Source organism: Lipotes vexillifer, unplaced genomic scaffold, assembly GCF_000442215.2.
Source record: "Lipotes vexillifer unplaced genomic scaffold, Lipotes_vexillifer_v1.1 scaffold54, whole genome shotgun sequence".
NCBI classification, from domain to species: Eukaryota; Metazoa; Chordata; class Mammalia; order Artiodactyla; family Lipotidae; genus Lipotes; species Lipotes vexillifer.
The window spans coordinates 2325564-2348731 of record NW_006789324.1 but is presented as its reverse complement, the minus strand read 5'-3'; the positions used below and the strand labels follow the sequence as shown (position 1 = coordinate 2348731).

Here is a 23168-nt window from a genome sequence, read left to right as displayed (position 1 = left end):
CTCTTTCCATTATTCCACATTGCCTAATTCACACTATTAAAAAAGACAAATTAAATTAAATTTCTGTTGGTATCTAATTTTGTTTTTGGAAATAAGAGCATGAATGGCCAAAATAAAAGTGCTTCAAAATAATGACTAACTCAAAAGTGTCTATAAATTATCAGTGACTACTTAATGTTACTGTAATCAAATTTCATTTGTTACTTTGAATTTTGGATTTATGAGGCAGAATAATTTATATGGTTAGCATAAATTATATGGCAGTAGTTTCCTAATGTCATTTGCCTTAGTTCATGAAACCAGTTAAATATTGCTGTTTCAGTATGATGATTTAGCCAAACAGTGTGAAAGCAAAAAGGAATGTTTTGAACAGGAACTCAAACCTATTCTCTTCAGAAATAGAAGAGAGTGTTTAGAGACTAGAGGCAGTATTAAAAAAATGGAAGAGTTAAAGTTTTAAAGATAAAAAAAGTCCTGCTAGATTTGTTTGTTGCTAAAAGATCCTTTCCATAAAAGCACATGCAGTTAACTCCCTGTTTAGGGGAATATTTTATTAGAATAGTAATCAGTATCATTATTGAATACTTACCAAATGCAATGCATTGTATTTAAGTCATCTCTAGTCCTCTTGACAGCCTTGTCCTCATTTTACAGTGAGCAAAATGAGGTTCAGAGAGGAAAAGGAACTTGTTCCAGGTCACATTAGGTGAAGGTGATTCCGGAGACTGCAGTCTTGACCCATTATTTTCACACTTTCAACTCTGGGCCTTGACTGACTTTTCATGCCACCTTGCATGTTCCCCCCCCCCCCCACCAGATCTTGGTGAATCTTGCTTCCTCTTCTCTTTCAGTTCTGCTCAAGGGAAATTAGAGGCCTTCTCTGACCACCCTGTGTCTATAGTAACTCACATATCTCCTCCCTCTCATTCTCTAACCCTGCATTTTATGTATCTTATAGAACTTATTACCACTGAAAATATTATATTTTTATTTGTGTGTTGTCTCCTCTCTCCCCAACCTCCCATGATAACGTAGGCTCCATGTTCATTGTTCATTGTTACGTCCCTAGTGCTTAGAACAATGCTTGGAATACAGAGGCAGATTGAAAGAGTGAATCATCATTATATCATAAACAGATATTTGTAGAGGCCTTACTATTTGTTCAGTGCTGTACTAGTACTAAGCTCTTTGTTTAAAGCCTTTCAATTTGGATAATCTTTAATTAGACCAATACAGTTTATAGATTCGGATAGTTTTTTGATAGCTGGGTATACCATGCCCATTCCAGCTTTCTTGCCTCCATTTGCACAGTTTGTTTACTTTTCTTTCAAGATACACTGAAATCTCACCTTTGTAATGGAACTTCTGATACCCTCCCACATCACAGATTACTTTTTACCCTCCCTGAACTTCTATAGAATTTATGATTTTCTATTTGGTTTCTGCTTAGACCTTCCCTAAACACCCTATCTAAAATAGTCTGTACATATTTCTATCCCCTTATCCTTCTTACTGTGTCTTCCTAGCACATACTGCTACCTGACAACATAGTATATATTATTCATTAATTTATTGACTATTAGAATGTAAGGTCTGTAAGTTCAGGAACTTCAGATTCATCTCTGTATCCTTAGTGCCTAGAACAATGCCTGGTGTATAGGACACAATAAACATTTGTAGAATAAAGATTGATTAAGAAATACCTATGTTATATTGATATATCTGAATACTTGGTTTATAAAGTCTGTGTTTGAATCTTGTCACTTTCTTAAGTCAGTGCTTTAATCCCTCTCACCTACTTGTTTCCTTTCCTCTAAAATAAGAATGATAAAATCTGCTTTGTAGAGTTGTATATAACCCTTAGTACAGCATCTGTTATAAGCACTCAGTAATTGTTACTGTTATTAAGTTCTCTGTTACTTAAACTTTATGTTGTACCGTCTAATATGATACATTAAGTATATTTAGTAAATACGTGTTTTGTTATGGAAACCTCTTATTTCTTTCATAGTCTTTGTGCGTTTCTTGATTCCTTTAGAATGCCCGGTAGTATCCATTTCTGTTTTCCACTGAGAGCACTTAATATTTACTAGCATAATGATTAAAAACTAATATAAAACTTTTAAGCATTTACAAGGTAGCTTGTAATTAAAAGATGTTGTCCAGCAAAGTAAAAGTAAATGAACCTAAGCAATTTATTAAAAATTAGAGTGTCTAATACTAAATATTTTCAATATATTATGAATATACCCTTTTTATTCAAAGATTCAGGCTTGCATTTGGATCTGTAGATAAATAACGCTCTAACTTCAGAGTCCTGGGATAACTGGAATCTATTGGGGAAGAAATGATACTTGTAAAACTCACACTATACTTGTAAGTTACTGTATCATTGAAAGATATTTTATTTCAGAAAAGAAAGTACACTTGGGTATTATGTATTAACGTTGTCTGTACACATTACATATTGAGAGGGGGTACATTTTTAAAATATTTCAAATATTAAAAGTTTCCCCCAGAAATCTTCTTTTATGTTTTTATTTATCCAAAATAATTGTACTTCCATCTCTTAGGGAGATATGCAAACCGAAATACTTAAATAAGACCTCAGTACGTCCTGGCCTGAAGAACTGTGGGGATGTTAATTGTATTGGACGGATTCATACATACCTCGAGTTGATAGGAGCAATCAATTTTGGATGTGGTAAAAATAAAAACCCAACAACATCTTTTACTCGACATTTTTTATCCTTTTAGCACCCATTAATTTCTTTGATAGTTAGAATTCAAGTTAGACTTATTATAGATATAGAATACAGAAAGATGCTATAACGTTATAGAATAAATGTATTATTGAGATTTTGTTTTGAAACAGATTTCTGTTGATAAACTATATTTCCTTTTAACCTACATTGAAAATTGGTGGTATGATTTTAAAGGAAGACTATTCAGTCTAACTGGTAGAAATGATTTAAGGATGCAGTTCTTTGTCAAGTAAAAGTAATTTTATGAAAAGTCCAATCAAAGCCCATTTGATTTGGAAATACTGTGTTAATGCTAGAAATACTGTCTAGCAGTGTTTACATAAAGAAAATAATTTATGAACCTCTACACTTAAATGTAATAAAAGTGCCAAAATATTTTTCGTGGTAGAAAGTTTCTTTCACCCTAGTTTTTCTCAAATTTAAGCATATTTTAAAATGTATTCCTCCCTTTTATTGAATTAACGTGACAATTTTGAAGAAAGATAATAGTCATAGTTGCAAAGTGATAAGTTAATTAGAATCTTGTAACCCATAGTTTGAGAGGAGTATATTCTGTATTCTGTGTCTATGAAAAGACAACCAGAAAACTTCCTGTCAGAGATTATTTCATTTCATGTAGAGAGAGAATTTATAGTCTGCCCTGGGATCTGTCCTCCATTTCAGCATCCTTGTTTGCCCAAAGCACGGTGTTAGGGCCGGCTTTACAGGAAAACTAAGGTGTCATACCTTCCTTAGCCACTAAAAGAAAAATGAAATCATGTTTACTGTATTAGACTTGCAAAGTTAACAAAGTGGGCTTAGCACTCATTTAATCAGAAATTAAACAAATGACCCATTTCCTAAATGTCTCATTTTATTGTGATTTCCTTATAATAACAGCATACTTTTATGTGAGAACTACCAAGTAGCACATCAAATATATATTGTGGAAATAAGCTCATATTTTTTTAAAAACTTAGATATTGGCTTATAATTAATAGTATAGATGTGCCTTCCTATTTAACAAATGAGTTCCACAAAATAATAGATTGTTTTGTTTTTCCTGGATTCCAATAGAACAGGCTGTATATAACAGGCCACAACCAGTTGATAAAGTACGAATCAGAGACAGAAAAGACACAGTAGAAGCATACCAACTTGCCCAGCGTCTGCAGTCTATGGTAAGCAGTCCCTTCTCTCCCTAAATGATCTTTCCTGATTGCTCCTTACCCTGTTAAGAAAGATATGCCTACTTCTCTTCCCCTGTTTAACAAATGGCCATCTAGTAGAAGAACATGTTTTCGCTTTTATTTCACCCAAGCCGTTCACTTTTTTGGTTTCCATTCAGTTTCATGTTGATTTATGAGGCAAAAAACAAACCCCCAAAATTTAAAAATTCACTCACAAACTTCACACAGAAGCATGATGTTTCGCTAAAGTGGTCTTAGACTGCTTTGTTTTGATTTCTGTATCTAATATATCTTTTTTTTTAATATATCTTTTAAAACTATACAGTTTAGCTCTTTTTTCTCTTTCATTTGTTTTTTGTTTGCTGAAAATTCTTACTGTAAGATTTAGCTTTGTAGAAGTGCCATTCAAAATATTTTAGCCTTTATTTTTTAATTCTTGACGTTAGTGAGTTTGATAGTATCTTAAAATGCATGCATCTTGAAAATAAGTGATCCAACAAGTCTCCTAAAAGGCAGAGTCATATTGTGGTCTTGTTGACTTTACTGATAAAATAGGTTAAATTGGTAATAGGTAAGATAAATGGAAAAAGTATAGATGATAGAGTAGGTATTTTTCTCAGTGTTTAGGCTGTAAACCATTTCTACCTAGTTTACTTTTTTAAGAAAGGATGTTTTCATATACAGTTGCTGGAGGTGGTGCTATTCATACACTGGCTTCTGGCAGCTGGTCCATTTTAAAGGCTTCAGTACTGATGTTTGCAAAACTGGATATTACTAATCCAGTCAACCAACTTTATAATTTTTTACTATTTGTATTAACTAGGCAATCTTTTCCTAAGCCTGAGATATAATTATTTTGCTTCTAGTTTTCAATATTATACCTCTGGCTGTGTGTTCTTGCAAGTTTTCTACCACAAAGTCATTTTCATGGTGATTATTTGGTCCTAAAAAATATTCTTGTCCTACAGTTGTAACTCCCAAATGGTGAAAGGAAATGAAAACTAAAGAGAAATTGAAATAAAATTTAGAAAATCATCACTGATTTATTTCTGAGCAGAGTGCTAACTATTCAATGTAAATTAATAAAATATAGTCAGGCATTGCTGATCAGGTATTGCAGTATTTTAATGGAGAAATTGAATTTTAGAAAATTGTCAGTTTGGTTTTGTGTATTAGTGTGCTGTGATTTGTCCAAGCTAATCTTATGACCTTTTGCTTTATTTTTAATTTCATCACAGCGCACAAGGAGACGTAGGGTCCGAGACCCGTGGGGAAATTGGTGTGATGCAAAAGACTTAGAAGGACAAACGTTTGAGGTAACTTTGATCCCTGCAGGTGACTCAGAAATGAAAGTTGTTTTGTCAGTATACATTTGTATATCTTAATGTCACATATATTACCCTTGTTTTATGTGTGTGTATATATATATATAGATAGATAGATAGATAGATATAGATATAGATATAGATATAGATATAGATAGATGTCTCTTTCCCATGTTAATTTGTTTGTCTAGAAGTCATCAGTAAACAACAAAGAAGGCACTGATGGTACAGTTAACTAGGAGTTTGACTAATTTTCAGAACTTTGATTATCTGTCTCTATATTCTGGTCTCTAGCTCCAGAATATCTGCCAAGGTGCCAGGGAGTTGTGCCCTGTTCATTTCAGTAAAGTCATTGAATGATGTTCTTAAATACCGATTAAAATATTGTTCCATGCATTAGACATAAATTGAATTACAAATGTTAAAGTATTATTTCTACTAACAGAAATTATGGTCCTAAAAAGAAACATAGGCAGTGAGTATTTGTGTGTATGTGTGCACGTGTGTTCTGTGCATATATAATTTGTTTGTGAACAACCAGTTCAGTCAAATGGACATAATATGTGAATGTGTACTGACTGGCTTTGTTACCTTGGGTAACTGTACTGAATCTCAGGGCTTTATTTATGAAGTGTGGATAATAACATCTCCCTCAAAGATTGTTGTGAGAATTAAGTGAAATAAAATGTATGAAGGTCCTAATACTCGGTACTCAGTAAAAGCCTTTGCGTACACCAGGTACTCAGTAAATGTTAGTTCTCTTCTTTCTCTTCCCCATTCCCTGCACCCAGCCTCACATCTGAGCATTATTCTAGGCAAAACAATTAGTAACACATGGTTCCTGCCTACCAGGAACTTACATTTCTAGTAGGAAAGGTAAAACCTATGGTAAATTCCATGAGATTGGTCCCAAGAAATACAAGGTCCTCCCAAAGGATGTGATCAGGGAAGGTTTCACAGAAGATGTGATTTTTCATCTGTGACTTGAAGGATGAGCAGGAGAATCTCAAAATGTGGAAATGTGGATGAGGCAACCCCAAGCTGAAGGAGAGGCATAAGCAAAGGTACAGACATAGGAAAATACCAGATATATTCTGGAAAAGGTGCATAGTTCATAAGGGCTAGAATATAAGATTGGTAATAGAAATGAAATGAAAGAGAATTATTTTATATTTATAAAGGACTTACTGTGTCAGACATTATTGTCAATATTTTGGAAACATTAACTCATTTAATCTTCACATAACATCATGACATTGTTATTATTACTATTATTGTTCTCATTTTAAAGATGAGGAAAACTGAAACACAGAAAGCTTTAGTAACTTGGCCAGGGTGCTGCCGAATCTGTGCCCTTTAGCTTTATGCTGTGGTGTCTCTTTATTAACTTTCCCTCTCAGTGGTTGATGGACTCTTTGATCAGATGATATATATATATATATATTTTTTTTAGCATCTCTCTGCTGAGGAGTTGGCAAGAAGAAGAGAAGAGGAAAAATGCAAACCTGGTAAATCTTCAAAAGTGCCAAGGCCAACAAAAAGGTATAGTGTGACATTATATAAGTGTGATTTTTTTGTTTTTTTTAAACTTATCACAAATGATTAGAAAATGTATGGAAGGGATATCTGATATTGCAACATTACATTGTCCACATTAAGTTTAAAAATACTGCTGGGGTTTCCCTGGTGGCGCAGTGGTTGAGAGTCCGCCTGCCGATGCAGGGAATGCAGGTTCGTGCTCTGGTCCGGGAAGATCCCACATGCCGCAGAGTGGCTGGGCCCGTGAGCCATGGCCGCTGAGCCTGCGCGTCTGGAGCCTGTGCTCCGCAAAGGGAGAGGCCACAACAGTGAGAGGCCCGCGTACCGCCAAAAAAAAAAAAAAATACTGCTGAAGGGGCTTCCCTGGTGGTGCAGTGGTTGAGAATCCGCCTGCCAGTGCAGGGGACATGGGTTTGATCCCTGATCTGGGAAGATCCCGCATGCCGCGGAGCAGCTAAACCTGTGTGCCACAACTACTGAGCCTGCACTCTAGAACCCACGAGCCACACCTACTGAGCCTGCGTGCCACAACTACTGAAGCCCGCGCACCTAGAGCCCGTGCTCCGCAACAAGAGAAGCCACCACAATGAGAAGCCTGTGCACCGCAACGAAGAGTAGCCCTTGCTTGCCACAACCAGAGAAAAGCCTGCGCATAGCAACGAAGACCCAACGCAGCCAGAAACAATAAATAAATAAAATAAAATAATAAAATAAATAAATTTTAAAAAAACTGAAATTTTTAATTTCACTGATTATTAATTTGGGAGACCTTGAGCAAAAGTGTTAATTTGTTCATGTTCAGTGAATATAGGATCCATCATATGTTGTAAGGGGGCCTTGTTTGTGACAGGTGGTCATTTAACTCCTTAGACATTATGAACAGGTAACCTCATGAAATGAGTAGTTTTCTCTTTGATTGATGCTGAATGTTAGGTTTTTTCTTTAATAATTTAAAATATTTAACTTGTAACATTAAGGGTCACCAAATAAGTTAAATGCCTTGATTTTGTAGACCCTCACTTCCTGCAGACGACCCATGAAATACACTTAGTTTTGGGGGGTTTTTTTTTGTTTGTTTGGTTGGTTTTTTTTGTAGTACCCGGGCCTCGCACTGCTGCGGCCTCTCCCATTGTGGAACACAGGCTCCGGACATGCAAGCTCAGCGGCCATGGCTCACGGGCTCAGCCGCTCCGTGGCATGTGGGATCTTCCCGGACCGGGGCACGAATCCATGTGCCCTGCATCGGCAGGTGGACTCTCAACTACTGTGCCACCAGGGAAGCCCTAGACTATAGTTTTGTCAGTGTCCCTTTAAAACAAGACATCCAGGAATGCTACTTGCTTATTTTCAATGGAAAGAGCCCTAATACTCAACCAGTTGTATGTCCCTGAGTAAGTTACACAAAGCCTTTGTAAGCCTTGGGTCCTCATTTATAAAATAATATCTATAATAGCTAACACTGTTGGCTATGTTTTAAGCACTTCATATATATTAACTCATTTAATCCTCATAACAACTCTATGAAGTAGTTAATGTCATCATTCCCATTTTATAGATGAGGAAACTGAGAGGCACAAAGAGGTTGTGTGACTTGCCCATGCTTGTTAATGGTGGTGGTGTGATTTAACCCAGGCATTAAGGCTTAAGAATCCATATTCCTAACCATTACATTACCTATCACCTCTCTAAAATTAAAATCAAAACTTAGAGTTGTGAGAATAAATTAAATGAGATTAACTATGTAAGAAAATACAGTTGTCCATAAGCTAGGACTCCTCATCTAGTGTCCACACATTTGATTTTCTGAATCTAAATGTGAGACATACTTATTGTAATTTCAAGTCATTCTTCCAGTTTGTCAGGACCTTTTTGAATCCATATCCACTTTTCTTCGTAGTTTTGAATCAACATTTCAATAAGCTTGCCTTTTCTATCATTGATCACTGATTAAAATGTTTAAATGAGATAAATGTAAATAAACCTCAGACATCATTGTTCAGTGAGCTATATATTACCACAATTAACTATTTCTTCATCTTATGCAGAAGAATAATCATAGCAGATGTCTTGCTTACATTTAGTAACAATATATTTGAGTCTTTATGAGTCTGCTAGTTTCTAGCAGATCATTCCTATCAAAAATGAAATTTAGGTGTACCTGTCATGACTTATATTTTCATGAACCCATTATTGTTCTTAGTGGTCACCTCTTCTCTTGCTAAAGGCTCACAAATCAGCTGTTTAATAACCTTTTCTAGAATTTTCCTGATACTCAACATTTAATTCTTCTGCTGCTTTTTTTGTGTTTTGAAAACAGGCCCAATAATTGCCTATTCCTAGTCCTCCAATAATTTTTTCATTCTCTGTGGTTCCTCAAAAAGGGTTGATGGTGATTTCACGTGATGGTTCTTCAAAGTGCTCTGGGATGCATATGCTTTCTTTCTATTTTCTCATCTATCTTGACCTTTCATTTCTTTTTATTTGCATTGACTAAGCACTTTCTAACTTGAAGATCTTCCTCATTCAGCAAACACTTTTTAAATGCCTACTGTGTGTCAAGCACTGTTCTAGGTACTTGCAATACAGTATTCAGCAAAACAAAGTATCTGATCTCCTAGCACTAAGTGTCTGGTAGAATAGGAACTAAATAGTTCTGCTCTTTTCCAGTTGTTAAAATGAACATATTCGCTGTTTGTTTTCTCTGACCGTAGCCTAAAAACACTTTAAATATTTTTCTCAAACCTCAATTCTTTATTGGCCAAAGCCTTTCTAATATTTCTCTCAGATTTGCACATACTTTTGTATCTAGCCTTGCTTAGGCGTCCCTCTTTCCATCTTTTATACTTTTTCATTTTAAAAGATGAGTTTATCATAGAACTTTCGATATCCATTAATTTCTTTAACAGAACTGTTTGTCATTTATTCATTCAGCAAATACTTACTGAGTCCCTACTCTGCTGAACACATTGTACTGACAGAGGTGTTTCTGAGAAACTTCCATCTTTCTTGAACTTTCTTTCCTATCTTATGTCAGGTTTAGGTTTTCATTGAACTTTTGAAACCTACTTTCAGTGTAGGACACATGTCTGGCCATTTATAATGTTCTCCTCTTTGGGTGTTAAAAGAAATTAAGACAACAGAATTACTTTTTCCCAAAGGTCATGTTGTTTCCCAAATATTTCATCAAGTCCGAAAGAACAATGCTTCTTTCAAAAGGATTGTATCACAAGAAGTTCTTCTAGTTTAATATTTTTTTCACTCAGACAGAATTTAGGTTTAGATTATTGGTACACATTTTCAAATTTGTAAATGAATGTTATTTTCCTGATTATGTTATTGAAATTATATTAGGAATGATTTTTTTTTTCTTTTTCCTTTTCCAGCTCATTCGATCCCTTCCAACTGATACCTTGTAATTTTTTCAGTGAAGAAAAGCAGGTACTACTTATTCATCACTGAATGACCATAAATAATACCCTCCTCTCAGACATGAAATATTTCTTCTTTTTCTGTGTGTGCAAGGCATGTGTATAAGAAAGGTTGGATAAGGCAGGGTACACTGAAGGTCAGATGAGTGATACAGATGGAAAATGAGAAAAGAATTTCTCCATGCTAGGGCTTTGAATTATACATGTATTTCTTTAAAAGTCTGATTTGTGCTGAGCCTTGGTTGGTGGTGAGAACTTGGTGTGATAGATAAAGGAGAAAAGGGTGGGCATTCCGATAGGAAGAACAAAATCTCTATTTTTATGCTCCCCCATTTTTTTTTTTTTTTTTTTTTATATTTCAGGAGCCATTTCAGGTGAAAGTGGCTTCAGAAGCACTTTTAATAATGGATTTGGTAAGGATATTATATTGTGTTTACTTACTCAGTTATTCTGATTTCTATTCTTGTGTATTTTTATTGCAGGCATAAGAGAGAGTATGGAAGACGTGTATTTTGGATCTTAACTATCCTCCTTTACAAGGAATCTAAAAAATAAGTCTTTTCTTTTGGAGAAAAGCCAAACAATTGCATGTTTCCATATTTTAGAGAAAATAAATTAATGTGAGTTTTTGCAGACTGTTTATCATCATTAACCCGATTTTAATTTCCTAGTATTCTTGTCTGCTGCCTTCGAGATAACTGCAACAAAGCACAACTCTTATAATTTGGAGACTCCTTGTTTTGCACTAAACTACAGAGATCTCCAATGGTTGTGTGTGTTTATGGTGTTTTCTATAGGAGGACCCAGAGTGATTTTTACTTTGTATCCTTATGATACCTTTCCTCAGTAGGCGGAGCAAATGGTATCTTCATTTTGTAAATGAAAAAAATGGCATCTCGGAGTGTTTCAGTGTTTGGTTCAAAGCCTCTCAGCTGGCAGTACAGATAGGTCTAAAATCTTAAGTCTCTGTGTGCTGAGCCTAGCATCTGGTTCCTCTACTATGCTATTTCATTTTAGAGAAGCATAATTACTGTACTTGTAAATGACTCTTCTATGATAAGTGAGATTTATTCTGATTTTTTGGTCAGGTGGGTTTGGTTTGTATCTTTGAGCTAAGTCTTATCTTGTATTTCTTTTAGCATGCTCATGTTTCTATGGCAGAAGTGATTGGTCTGTTAGGAGGAAGATACTCAGAAGTTGATAAGATAGTTGAGGTAAGTTTTCTCTTAAAATTTTTAAAATTATTTAGCCCTGCTGCCATACCAAATATTTTTATAGATTTCAGTGTGTATAATTAACATATAAACCTCATCTATGATATAAATGAGAATATGCAAATGTGGACAGTTATATATTCCCAGAGGTGACTGAACATTCCATATATTGAGCACCTGTTTCCTTTTACCACTGAGAAAGAGAGAACATTACCAGGCCTCAGTTCTTCATTGCCTTTGCCAATTAAAAGCTTCAACTCCTAAGAGGCCAGAGACCAAGAAACATGCGCCATCCTTATAATTGAAACCTGGTATACATCATTTTGCTAGAAATTATTATCATAAGTAATAAGGGTCATCAAAAGACTGTGTTTAAACAGATACTATACAGACGGACCTGGAAAACTAACCCATAACTTGTCTTGAGTAGGAAAATGGATTTTGAGTTCCTTGCATACAATCACACTTTTGGAGAGTAATTCGTTTGCAAGTTAAAGGCTGCCTATTATATAGGCAGATAAAAGGCTTGGCTTTTAAAAGTTTCTGTATCTGTGTATGAAAGGACTGAAACAGTAGAATTAACAGGATTTCAGTATAATCATTTAAGGATTAATCCTTTATAGGTCTGTGCAGCAGAACCGTGTAACAGTCTGAGTACAGGACTGCAGTGTGAGATGGATCCCGTCTCACAAACACAAGCCTCGGAAACCTTGGCTGTCAGGGGCTATAGTGTTATTGGATGGTATCATTCTCATCCTGCCTTTGATCCTAATCCTTCCTTACGAGATATTGACACTCAAGCCAAATACCAGGTGTGTTTATAGGTCTTTTTGTATGTAGTCTGTAAATAATTCAATATTTTCTCCCCTCTCGTTGTTTTCTGTTAAATAAATACACTTTTAACATTTCTAGCAAAGTGATTACAAGAGTAATACATGTTTATTTAAACACTTAGAAAATTAGCTATTCTGTTTAATATAGACAAGACATCAAAGTAACTGATAATTCCCCCCAGAGCCTTTAAAAATGATGGAGATAACTAAGACAGGGACTGGGTACAATTAAAATAATTGGAAATATAATATATTTTGCACCTCTGGAAAAAACAGAGTTTTGTTTTATTCTGCAATTTTATGTTTGATATCTGGATGTTCCTGCTGTAGGCAGCTGTTTGTAAATTATTACCATATAGATAAATATTACAGCTGAGGGGCTAGTGAATATAATTTGTAAATGCATTCATGGCAAATATAGATTTTGCAGGCCAGGTGATCTTTTTAAGGGTGATCTTAAAAAAAAAAGGGATCTGTTCAGGTTGGGTTGGGACATGTTTTGGCCTGAAAATTTTAGGGTATGGAATAAATTTAGTTGCTGTTTGGAAGTGAAGTTTTTAACACACTTTTGCATTCCATTTTCCTCTGTTGGATGTTTAAAATGTTGGTATGGGTAAATACTGAGTTTTAAATTTATGTGGTTGAAACTAATTATACTTTTTTTTAAATTGTAGAGTTACTTCTCCAGAGGCGGTGCAAAGTTCATTGGAATGATTGTTAGTCCTTATAATAGAAATAATCCTTTACCTTATTCTCAGATTACCTGCCTGGTTATAAGTGATGAAATTAGCCCAGATGGCTCTTATCGTAAGTTTTCAACAAAAACAATCCTACTTCTACTTTCATTTTTTTTGAATCTTACAAATCACAGAATTTATACCTGTTGAAAGCAATTTGATGGGAAAGTTTTTGTCCTCAACTAGGGAATCACTGTTTGCATACCATGTAGTGCAGCCACCCTCTTTCCTTTTATGATTTCCTTCTGCATTAAAGTTCCCACTGTGTTACCATGGCCACTGGGCAAAAACATTACAATGTAGAGAAAGCTTATGGCCAAGCAGTGTGTGTGTATTAGGTCCTGGAGACATTGCAGTAAGCAAAACAGACAAAGTCTCTTCTGTTCTCTTGAAAATTCTTGATAAATGCAGATTGGCTTTCTCTGCAATGACATTCAAATGAAAAAATAATAATAATAAAGAATAATGACCACCCTACCACTAGCTATCCCTGATCTCCCAGTTTAGGCTCAACAGTGCCTAACTATTTTTATATCTGTCTCTCTCAAGAAAGAATTTGGTTGGTTTAGCCCATCATATGACTTGGTTCCTTTGGGATTTATGTCCACTGCTGTTCAGTCAACTCTGGCTGGATAGAGAATTAGTGTAGCAGACTAGGAAAAGTAGGGGAGTGTGAGAAGCGAGTGTGGATGGAAGGAAAAGATTAGAGGAAACAATTACATCTCTAGGATACTCTCTTTTCGTCCTTAATACCACTGCTCTAGTTGACTGTCCTCTCTGGATACTGTCACTCTACATTATACTCTTCCCCATTAGCTCATGAGCCTCTTGAAGGTAGATATGATATTGTACGCATTTTTCTATTCTCAGTTTCTAGCACAGGGCCTGGCATAAAGTAGGTACTAAATGAATGTTTAACAAATTAATTTCTTCATTCTTAATAATGTCACTCAGATACCCTCTCTTAATAATGTCACAAAAATACCGTCTTTGGTAAAGACCCCAGCACTACCACCCCTCATGTCATTTACTATTAGTTGCTCTATTCTTTGTGCACCTGCAACATTTGTTTCCTGCCTTCATGGTTGCTTTCGTGTTTTAATATAATTTATTTATTTAGCCTATCTCACTAAATTGTGAGCCCCAAAGAGCAGGAACTATGTCTTCTTTGTATCTCCTGTAGTACCTAATCAGTTGCCTTACACCTAAGGAGTGGTCAGCGCTCTATAGGTTTTTGTTGAATGAACAGTATTGACATTAACTTTAGTCCAAAATGCCCATTTTGAACGTATCACATATATACATCATTCTTTACGCCAGTATAATTTTACAAAAAGTTAACAAAAGGAAGAATCACAATGAACTTGTTCTCAATTTAAACCATGTCTTACTGTCACATTCTGCTAGATTTGGGGAGTGAGCCTCTACTCTGATGCTGTCTAATACAGTCACATGTGGCTATGTGTGACTGTTTAATTAGAATTAAATGAAATTTAAAATTCAGTTCCTAGAATCCTACTGCTGGCCAAAATGAAGTAACAAGAACCTGTCGGAAACAACCAAAAAACTGGACAAAATATAGAGAACAGTGGTATTTAGGATATAACATCAGACAGTGAAAGAATATGATTCCTGAGAGATGGGAAACAAAGTGAGCCCAAGTTAACCTAACTTACTGACTTAAAAGAACTTCCAGGTGTGGCACAAGGTGGAAACCCATCCAGAGCCTAGCAGACTCTGAATTGAGGTGATGGAGGTAAGAGCAAGGAGACCAGGGCAACTAAATTTGCAAGACATTGTACCAGAGAGCAGAAAGCTGCCTAGAGAGCAGACTCCAAAGATTTGTAAAAGGTTCAAATTTATTATTTAGCAAGATAAAGACTGATGCCTGTGTGTGAACAGACTACCCCAAACGGGAAAGAATCACCTGAAAGATTAGCGGGCACAGTGCTGGATTCTCACATAAGCTACCGTCACAACACACAAGTATTCCACGTTATCATCATTGCAGAAAGTTCTCTTGGGCAGAGCTGCCTCTTACATGACTTGACCATTGTTAACACTGCTTGTTAGGTCTTTTTTTGGTTTTGTTTTTTGTATCAGATTGATTGATTTGCGTTTATTTTTTATTTTATTATTTTTTTAACATCTTTATTGGGGTATAATTGCTTTACAATGGTATGTTAGTTTCTGCTTTATAACAGAGTGAATCAGTTATACATATACATATGTTCCCAAATCTCTTCCCTCTTTGTCTCCCTCCCTCCCAGCCTCCCTATCCCACCCCTCCAGGCAGCCACAAAGAACTGAGCCGGTATCCCTGTGCCATGTGGCTGCTTCCCACTGGCTATCTACCTTACGTTTGTTAGTATATATATGCCCATGTCTCTCTCTCACCCTATCACAGCTCACCCTTTCCCCTCCCCATATCCTCAAGTCTGTTCTCCAGTAGGTCTGTGTCTGTATTCCTGTTTTACCCCTAGGTTCTTCATGACATTTTTTTTTCCCTTAGGACAAATAGCAGACAGTATTTGTCCTCCTCTTTCTGACTTACTTCACTCTGTATGACAGACTCTAGGTCTATCCACCTCATTACAAATAGCTCAATTTCGTTTCTTTTTATGGCTGAGTAATATTCCATTGTATATATGTGCCACATCTTCTTTATCCATTCATCCGACGACGGGCACTTAGGTTGTTTCCATCTCCGGGCTATTGTAAATAGAGCTGCAATGAACATTTTGGTACATGACTCTTTCTGAATTCTGGTTTCCTCAGGGTATATACCTAGTAGTGGGATTGCTGGGTCATATGGTAGTTCTATTTGTAGTTTTTTAAGGAACCTCCATACTGTTCTCCATAGTGGCTGAACCAATTCACATTCCCACCAGCAGTGCAAGAGTGTTCCCTTTTCTCCACACCCTCTCCAGCATTTATTGTTTCTAGATTTTTTGATGATGGCCATTCTGACTGGTGTGAGATGATATCTCATTGTAGTTTTGATTTGCATTTCTCTAATGATTAATGATGTTGAGCATTCTTTCATGTGTTTGTTGGCAGTCTGTATATCTTCTTTGGAGAAATGTCTATTTAGGTCTTCTGCCCATTTTTGGATTGGGTTGTTTATTTTTTTGTTATTGAGCTGCATGAGCTGCCTGTAAATTTTAGAGATTAATCCTTTGTCAGTTGATTCATTTGCAAATATTTTCTCCCATTCTGAGGGTTGTCTTTTGGTCTTGTTTATGGTTTCCTTTGCTGTGCAAAAGCTTTGAAGTTTCATTAGGTCCCATTTGTTTATTTTTGTTTTTATCTCCATTATTCTCTAGGAGGTGGGTCAAGAAGGATCTTGCTGTGATTTATGTCAGAGTGTTCTGCCTATGTTTTCCTCTAAGAGTTTGATAGTTTCTGGCCTTACATTTAGGTCTTTAATCCATTTTGAGCTTATTTTTGTGTATGGTGTTAGGTCTTAATCCTTGGTTCTTCTCTTTGTTCTTCTTGGAAACCTTCTGGTTCAAGAATTAAAATTTCCTAGAAGCCCTGGGATACCTTGTTTTACAGTACTTTGAACTGGATCCTTTACTTATTTATTTGTTCACTCATTCATTCATTCTTTTTTTTCCCCCTCTATTAGGTGTGTACCCAAATCCTATCTTTACAGTATGTCTAGACAATGGTTAATCATTTTCTCTATTTGTAATAGGCCAGAAATATACTTAGTGATTCATTTTATTCTGACACTTTAGTGGATAAAAATAATCAGTACATATATGTATAATTGAATCACTTTGCTATATGCTTGAAAATAACACATTGTAAATTAACTATACCTCAATTAAAAAAAATAATAAGCATATCAAAAAATAATCAGTACAAAAAGAAATTTTTACTGGTTTTAGTACCTTTTTTTAACTTAGAAAATATTCTTAATACCAAATAGAGATGTATGACGTGTTGTGTGTGTGTGTGTGTATTTTCATGGTTTTTTTATGAGCACAGACTGAAAATGTATTTATCTATTTACCTCTCTTTTAGTCTCATTTTTTACTTTCATTAAGAGTAGGAGTTGCTTACCTGGATTCAGATTCCAGCTCTGATATATATTAGTTATTTTACCTTGGGCAGGTTACTTAATCCCTCTCATTCTCATTTGCCAAATCTTTAAAATGAGAAAAGATTATTAACTTGCTTACAGGAGGTTGTAGAGGCTGTCGGTAATGTATGTAAAGTGCTTAGTAAATAATAGGTCTAGAATAGGTAGTTACCATCATAGCTATTGTCTGTGCTTAGTAGGTAATCAAAACATATCAAGTAAATGATTGTTATCACAGAAGGAGTTTGTGTAATAGCTTATGTACTATAATGTGTCACTCTTCTTAAGTTCCTGGAGGGGGAAAATGAAATGGAAGAGAATTGAGAAATGAAAAAAGATCAGTTATCATCAGGCTCGCTGTTCCTTTCTCTCCTTCCATACACCTGAAAAAAAAATGGGGAGAAAAAAGCCTTTTTAGGGCCCATTGACAAGTTATGCTTGTATTGTGTGGAAGTAGAATTATGATTTTTTCTTAATACCTTCCCTAATACCTTCTGATTTGCTGACATTTTGTTTACTCGAAAAGCCTACGATGGCAAAAATGCAAGTTGAGAGGCAGTATAATGTAAACATTAAGAACATACACTCGAGCCAGACTGCCTGGGTTCAAATCCTGGCTCTACCTCTTACTAATTAGATATGTTCAAGAACAGGTTATTTAATAACCTTTCTGTGGCTCAGTGTCCTCGTCAAAAAGAAAAAACATTGGGGACAACACTGGTAGCTAGTTCATGTAACTGGCCTTACATCTATATAAAAAGTACCTTTATAAAGTCTGGCACATAGTAAGCATTATATAAGTGTTATTATTATTATGGTATTGGCCTTTGGTAATGAATCAGCTGAGCCTTTAATATACTGCAAATACAATTACATGGAGATTTTGAAAGATATGTGAGAAATGTCTAAGTAGGCTCATCTTTTGGTATTTTTTCCTTTCTGACTTATGTACGTGATATCTACCCCTTGGACTTGTTTCCTCCAGAGTTTAGCGTGACTCAAGTGCAGTTACTGCCTCTCCAGAATTAAACCTAGCCCCTGTCTAGTCTTAGATCAGCACGTAGAGGGAGGTGGAATGAATGTGGGCTCAGAAGTTGGGCAAGCCTGGTGGGATTTGAAATCCAAGCTCTTTGCTTTACTAGTGGAAAGAGCTTGTTCAGCCTGTCTCAGCCTCAGTTTTATCTGTTAAATAGGAATAATGCTACCTACCTTATAGCAGTGCTGTAAGCTTGATAACATGTGTTTACAAAAAAAAATCACTGGGATGGAATATATCTTGGTTTGCCTAGGTCAATCCCAATTTAAGCCTGTGGTTCTGGCACAATTATTAATAGTGCCAGCTTTCACTCCAAAAGTGTCTTGGTTTGGATGATAAATTATGTGATCATCTTTCCTGTCACAGTTCCTTGCATAGAATTGTCATGCAAATGGCACTTTTACTTTTCTTTATTAATTGCTTGGCATTAATATACTTGATGAACCAAGTTCAGCCAGGCAGTGCATATTTAATGAATGCCCACTATGTTTAACGTGCTGTTTAGCTGGTCTGCCAAGCTGCGGTTATGAAAACACAGAAGGGAATTTTAAGTAATTAAAAGGAGATTGGAGATTTAAGAAAATGTAAAATGTAAAAATGTGCTGCTTTATGCTTTTCTAGGTTTACCTTATAAATTTGAAGTACAACAGATGTTAGAAGAACCTCGGTGGGGATTAGTGCTTGAAAAGACAAAATGGATAATAGAAAAATACAGGCTATCCCGGAGGTATGTACTGTGGTTTGAGATGGTTGCACATCTGCAGTGTTTCTCATTAAATCACATTTTAGGGAAAACCCAAGTTAAATATAAAATTGTGATGTATGGCATCAGTGATAGTTTATTACAAAACTGATTCATTTATAGTATTTGTTTCATTGGTTTGTTTGCATATTTCTTCCAACAGCAGTGTCCCCATGGATAAAATCTTTCGCCGGGATTCTGACCTGACTTGTTTGCAGAAAGTAAGCTGCCTTCACTTTAATTGGTTTCATTGCTCACAGATTCCAAAGCTATTCATCTTGATGTGTTTTCCCATGATGCCTAATGCTTTGTGGATACACTTTTCTGTGTATTTCCTTTATTGCTTTTTCCTTTCTAAAATTAATTTCTAGAAGATAATTAGTCATATGTTTTGGCGCCCATGCTTGCATATAGAAATAATGCTGTTTTAGGAAAAATTTGTCCATGTTGGCTGATAAATTTCTTAGCACATTATTATTGTACACAATGGAGAACATTTTTCTTGTTTTATTAAATTCAAAAGTGCCATGTTTCCATTTAGCTTTAACAATTGATCATTTTTAAAAACGGTAGTATAAATCTAACAATTAAATTTAAATGGTCATTTTACTTAACTTTCTGGTAAGAAAAAAGAGTCTTGAATTATTTTATTTCACTTCTAGTTTTGTTTCTGTGAGTATAATGAATTTCAGTAAGATTGGCAACATTGGTCTTTCTTTTTTTCCTTTGGTAACAGTTTGGGAATAGAAAATTTTAACATTAAATTTCTTTTTAAATTTTTTTTTGGGCTGCGTTGGGTCTCCCTTGCTGCACGTGGGCTTTCTCTGGTTGCAACGAGCCAGGGCTACTCTTACTGCAGTGCACGGGCTTCTTATTGCAGTGGCTTCTCTTGTCGTGGAGCACGGGCTCTAGGTGGGCGGGCTTCAGTGGTTGCAGCATGCGGGCCCTAGAGCATGCAGCCTTCAGTAGTGTGGCACGCGGGCTCAGTAGTTGTGGCTCTCAGGCTTAGTTGTTCGTGGGATCTCCTGGGACCAGGGATCGAACCCATGTCCCCTGCATTGGCAGGCGGATTCTTAACCACTGCGCCAGCAGGGAAGTCCCTCTTTTTAATATTTTTTACCCCCTCCTATTATAGCCACTTTTTCTTTGCTCTGTTGAAGATTAATATGCACATTTCCCAGGAAATAGACTCCATCATCCTATTTTTGAAATGGTAGAATCCTGTATTTTTATGTACATAGATTTTTATCCTATAGGATTCATGGCTTTGTAAATAAAACTACTAAAAAATGAAGCAAAGTCACAAGTTTGTCCAAAGTAGAAAGCATCATACATGCAATTTCAGTTTTATCTCCTTATATAAAATCAGAAAGGAACTGCACCTCACCTCCACTGACCTCTACCGCGAGGCCCTGGCGGTCTGGGCCAACGCCTGGCAGCTGCAGGCCCAGCTGGGTGTCCCCTCGGGCCCAGACCGCCCTCTGCTGACCCTGGTGGGGCTGGCTGTGTGCTACCAGGAGCTGGAGGACCCCGGGGAGTCCCGGGCACGCTGTGAGAAGGCCCTACAGCTGCTGGGGGACAAGAGCCCTCACCCTTTTCTGGTACCCTTTCTGGAGGCCACAGTGCAGCTCTCCTGGCACCTGGGCCTGGACAAACGCCAGTCAGAGGCCCGGCTCCAGGCCCTGCAAGAGGCAGGACTGACGCCCACACCACCCCCCAGTCTCAAAGAATTACTCACCAAGGAGCTGCTGGACTAACATACCTAGATTTAAGGCCGCTGTGGGGAGAGGCGCTGCCCCAGGATGGGGGTGGGTTGCGGGCAGATGAGGACATGGACAGCAGTTGGGAGGCGACTGGGGTCCTGGGAACCCATAGAAGTTCCACAAACAATTTGTAGCAGACTGAAGAATGTGCTGCTTCTGTTGAGCTGGGCTCAGGACAAGCTTTGCTAAGCATTCCTCAGCAATGGCTTCCTGCACTTCAGCTGTACAGTTATTAAACAAAGTCTATCCTCAGTCACCTTTAAGGAGAATGTTTCTCATTTAAGCATTAGAAAATGGGAGATTTGGAAAGGGATAAAATAGTGATAGTGATGCAAACCCTCTTCTCACCACTTTTTGTGTTTAAATATAAAACTTTTCTTTTCAACTAGCTTTTGGAGTGTCTGAGGAAAACTCTGAGCAAAGTGGCCAATTGCTTCATTGCTGAAGAATTCTTGACTCAAATAGAAAATTTATTCCTTTCCAATTACAAAAGCCAGCCAGAGAATGGAGTGGCCGAAGAGAAGTGCGCTGTGGAGCCAAAGGAGCTGTTAACGTGACTATTTTAAAGTAAGACGTCTTAACTGCGACACAGTAGACCGTACTTTCAGAGTTATAGCCTTGAAATTATTGTAATTTAGTTAATAGTGGTACAGCTTGGTTTTTTTTTTTTTTTTTTTTTTGCTAGTTCACGAAATCCAAATGTTGCCACATAAACCATGTGACAAGAAAGAAACAGGGACTTGGACTTGTTTTCATATGTGGCGCTTAGTCCTCCTCAGCCGGTCAGCAGGGTGTGGACTGAAGGGCAGCCTCCCTGCTGTCTTCAGGTTGATAAGTGCACTGTGTCTCAGATTTTTATTTCCCCCTGAACTAGTCATTCTAGTTTTGCTATCTCCTGTCTCTGTGAGGAGCACTTCCATTCTTTTCATGTGTTTTGGTGAGGCTTGTTTATGGTTGCAAATGAGATACGGGTGGGTGGTCACAGCGTAATTAACATGGTTGAGAACTGCTGGTTTAATGAATCTAAGGACATGCTGTGGGAGGCCAGGGGAGGCATCAGGAGAAAATCTTCAAAACAGACAAGAGATCTAAAGGAGAGAATCAAAGTACCAGTTTTTTAATTACAGATATTTGCTTCCATTTTATTGTATAACAACACTACTGTAGGATATGCCATTTTCTCAGCTGAAACATTTTGTATGGATTTTAGATACATAACGTAATAAGCTTCAACTATAGGTCCACTTATGTTCATTTGTGTGATAAAGGCTCGGTTAACTAGAACACAGGTAATCATAACCCTTAAACTAGACTTTTTTTTTTCCTACTACCTGCTATGAGGAGAAAGAGGCAGATTACAATAAAGCTTAAATAAATCAGACTTAATTTTAAAAACAAAAAATCCTTCCAGGACATATTATGTATTCAGCCCCGTTTCATATACTTGCTGAATCCAGAACAGGGATCAGTGAACTTTTTATGTAAAGGGGCAGTTAGTCAGTAACTTAGGCTTTGCAGGCTACACACCATCTCTATCAGACATTCTTCTTTATGTTTTTTAACAACCCTTCAAAAACATAAAACCATTCTTAGCTCATGAGCCTCACAGAAAACAGGTTGCTGGCCATTATCTTCCAAACCCTGCTCCAGAGAATTGCAAACATTTAGAATTTATTTTCAAATGCATGAGCCTGAGACATTGAAAGGTCTTGCATCATCTTCAAACAACAATAAAACTAAAAATTGTGATTTACATTTAAATTTGTTTTCAAATGAAAGTTAGTAGTGATGCTGCCTGATTTATTCTGATTTTAATTTACTTCTGTTAACTAAAGAATTGACTTATGTCCTTTCTCCAAGCATTCTTATTAATAATCAGTTTTAATAATTAATAATCAGTTTTATTACTTCTAATCTGCATATGATTCTGTATTTTTACCTTTTTTGGTTTAATGAATATCCAAGGAAAATAAGTCAGTATTGGAAGGAGCAGTGAGCCAGTTTTAGATGGCCTGGGTCTTGACTCAACCTTGTGATTTGGGGGATATAGTTTACCTTCTCTGGGCCTAAATTCATGTGTAACCGAGGTCTAAATTATCTGCCCTGCATCCTTTCAGGTCTAAAATCTTATGATTCACTCTGATTGTTGATTGTATGATGTGTTGTATGATTCACTCTGATTCACTTACCCACCTGGAGCTTGTATTTTGAGATGTTACAGTTCCCAAATTAATGAGTGTTTTTAAAGAGAAATGGTAGTGTTTTCCATTTTTCTATATGTATTTAGGATAAACGGTGAAACATAACTTACAAAGCAGTTACTTTTGGGACTGAGCTTATTAGAGCTATAGACCAAGAATCAGGAAACCTGAGTTCTTACGCTAATTCTCTTACCAGCTTTGTTGTGTGGCAGTGGTAAGATCACGTAACCTTCTGGACCTCAGAATCTTCACCTGTAATTCAAGGGCAGAAAGTCTGTGATTCTGTAAAAGGGTAGTGATTTGTTCCTTTCTACCCTTCCTTTTGA

General features: G+C 36.5%; 1 protein-coding gene across 1 annotated transcript in view; it reads left to right on the top strand.

The window, feature by feature from the left end:
• The window catches only part of MYSM1 (Myb like, SWIRM and MPN domains 1), a 38171-nt gene extending 16895 nt beyond the window's left edge, over window positions 1-21276 (top strand). Inside the window, exons 9-20 of the mRNA XM_007462573.1 lie at window positions 2574-2704; window positions 3822-3925; window positions 5173-5250; window positions 6713-6801; window positions 10182-10236; window positions 10589-10639; window positions 11366-11440; window positions 12064-12252; window positions 12948-13080; window positions 18758-18863; window positions 19042-19099; window positions 21031-21276. Coding sequence (XP_007462635.1) covers window positions 2574-2704; window positions 3822-3925; window positions 5173-5250; window positions 6713-6801; window positions 10182-10236; window positions 10589-10639; window positions 11366-11440; window positions 12064-12252; window positions 12948-13080; window positions 18758-18863; window positions 19042-19099; window positions 21031-21198 — 1237 coding nt within the window. The 3' untranslated portion in view covers window positions 21199-21276. The remainder of the gene's footprint in view (window positions 1-2573; window positions 2705-3821; window positions 3926-5172; window positions 5251-6712; window positions 6802-10181; window positions 10237-10588; window positions 10640-11365; window positions 11441-12063; window positions 12253-12947; window positions 13081-18757; window positions 18864-19041; window positions 19100-21030) is intronic.
• Window positions 21277-23168: the final 1892 nt, after the last annotated feature.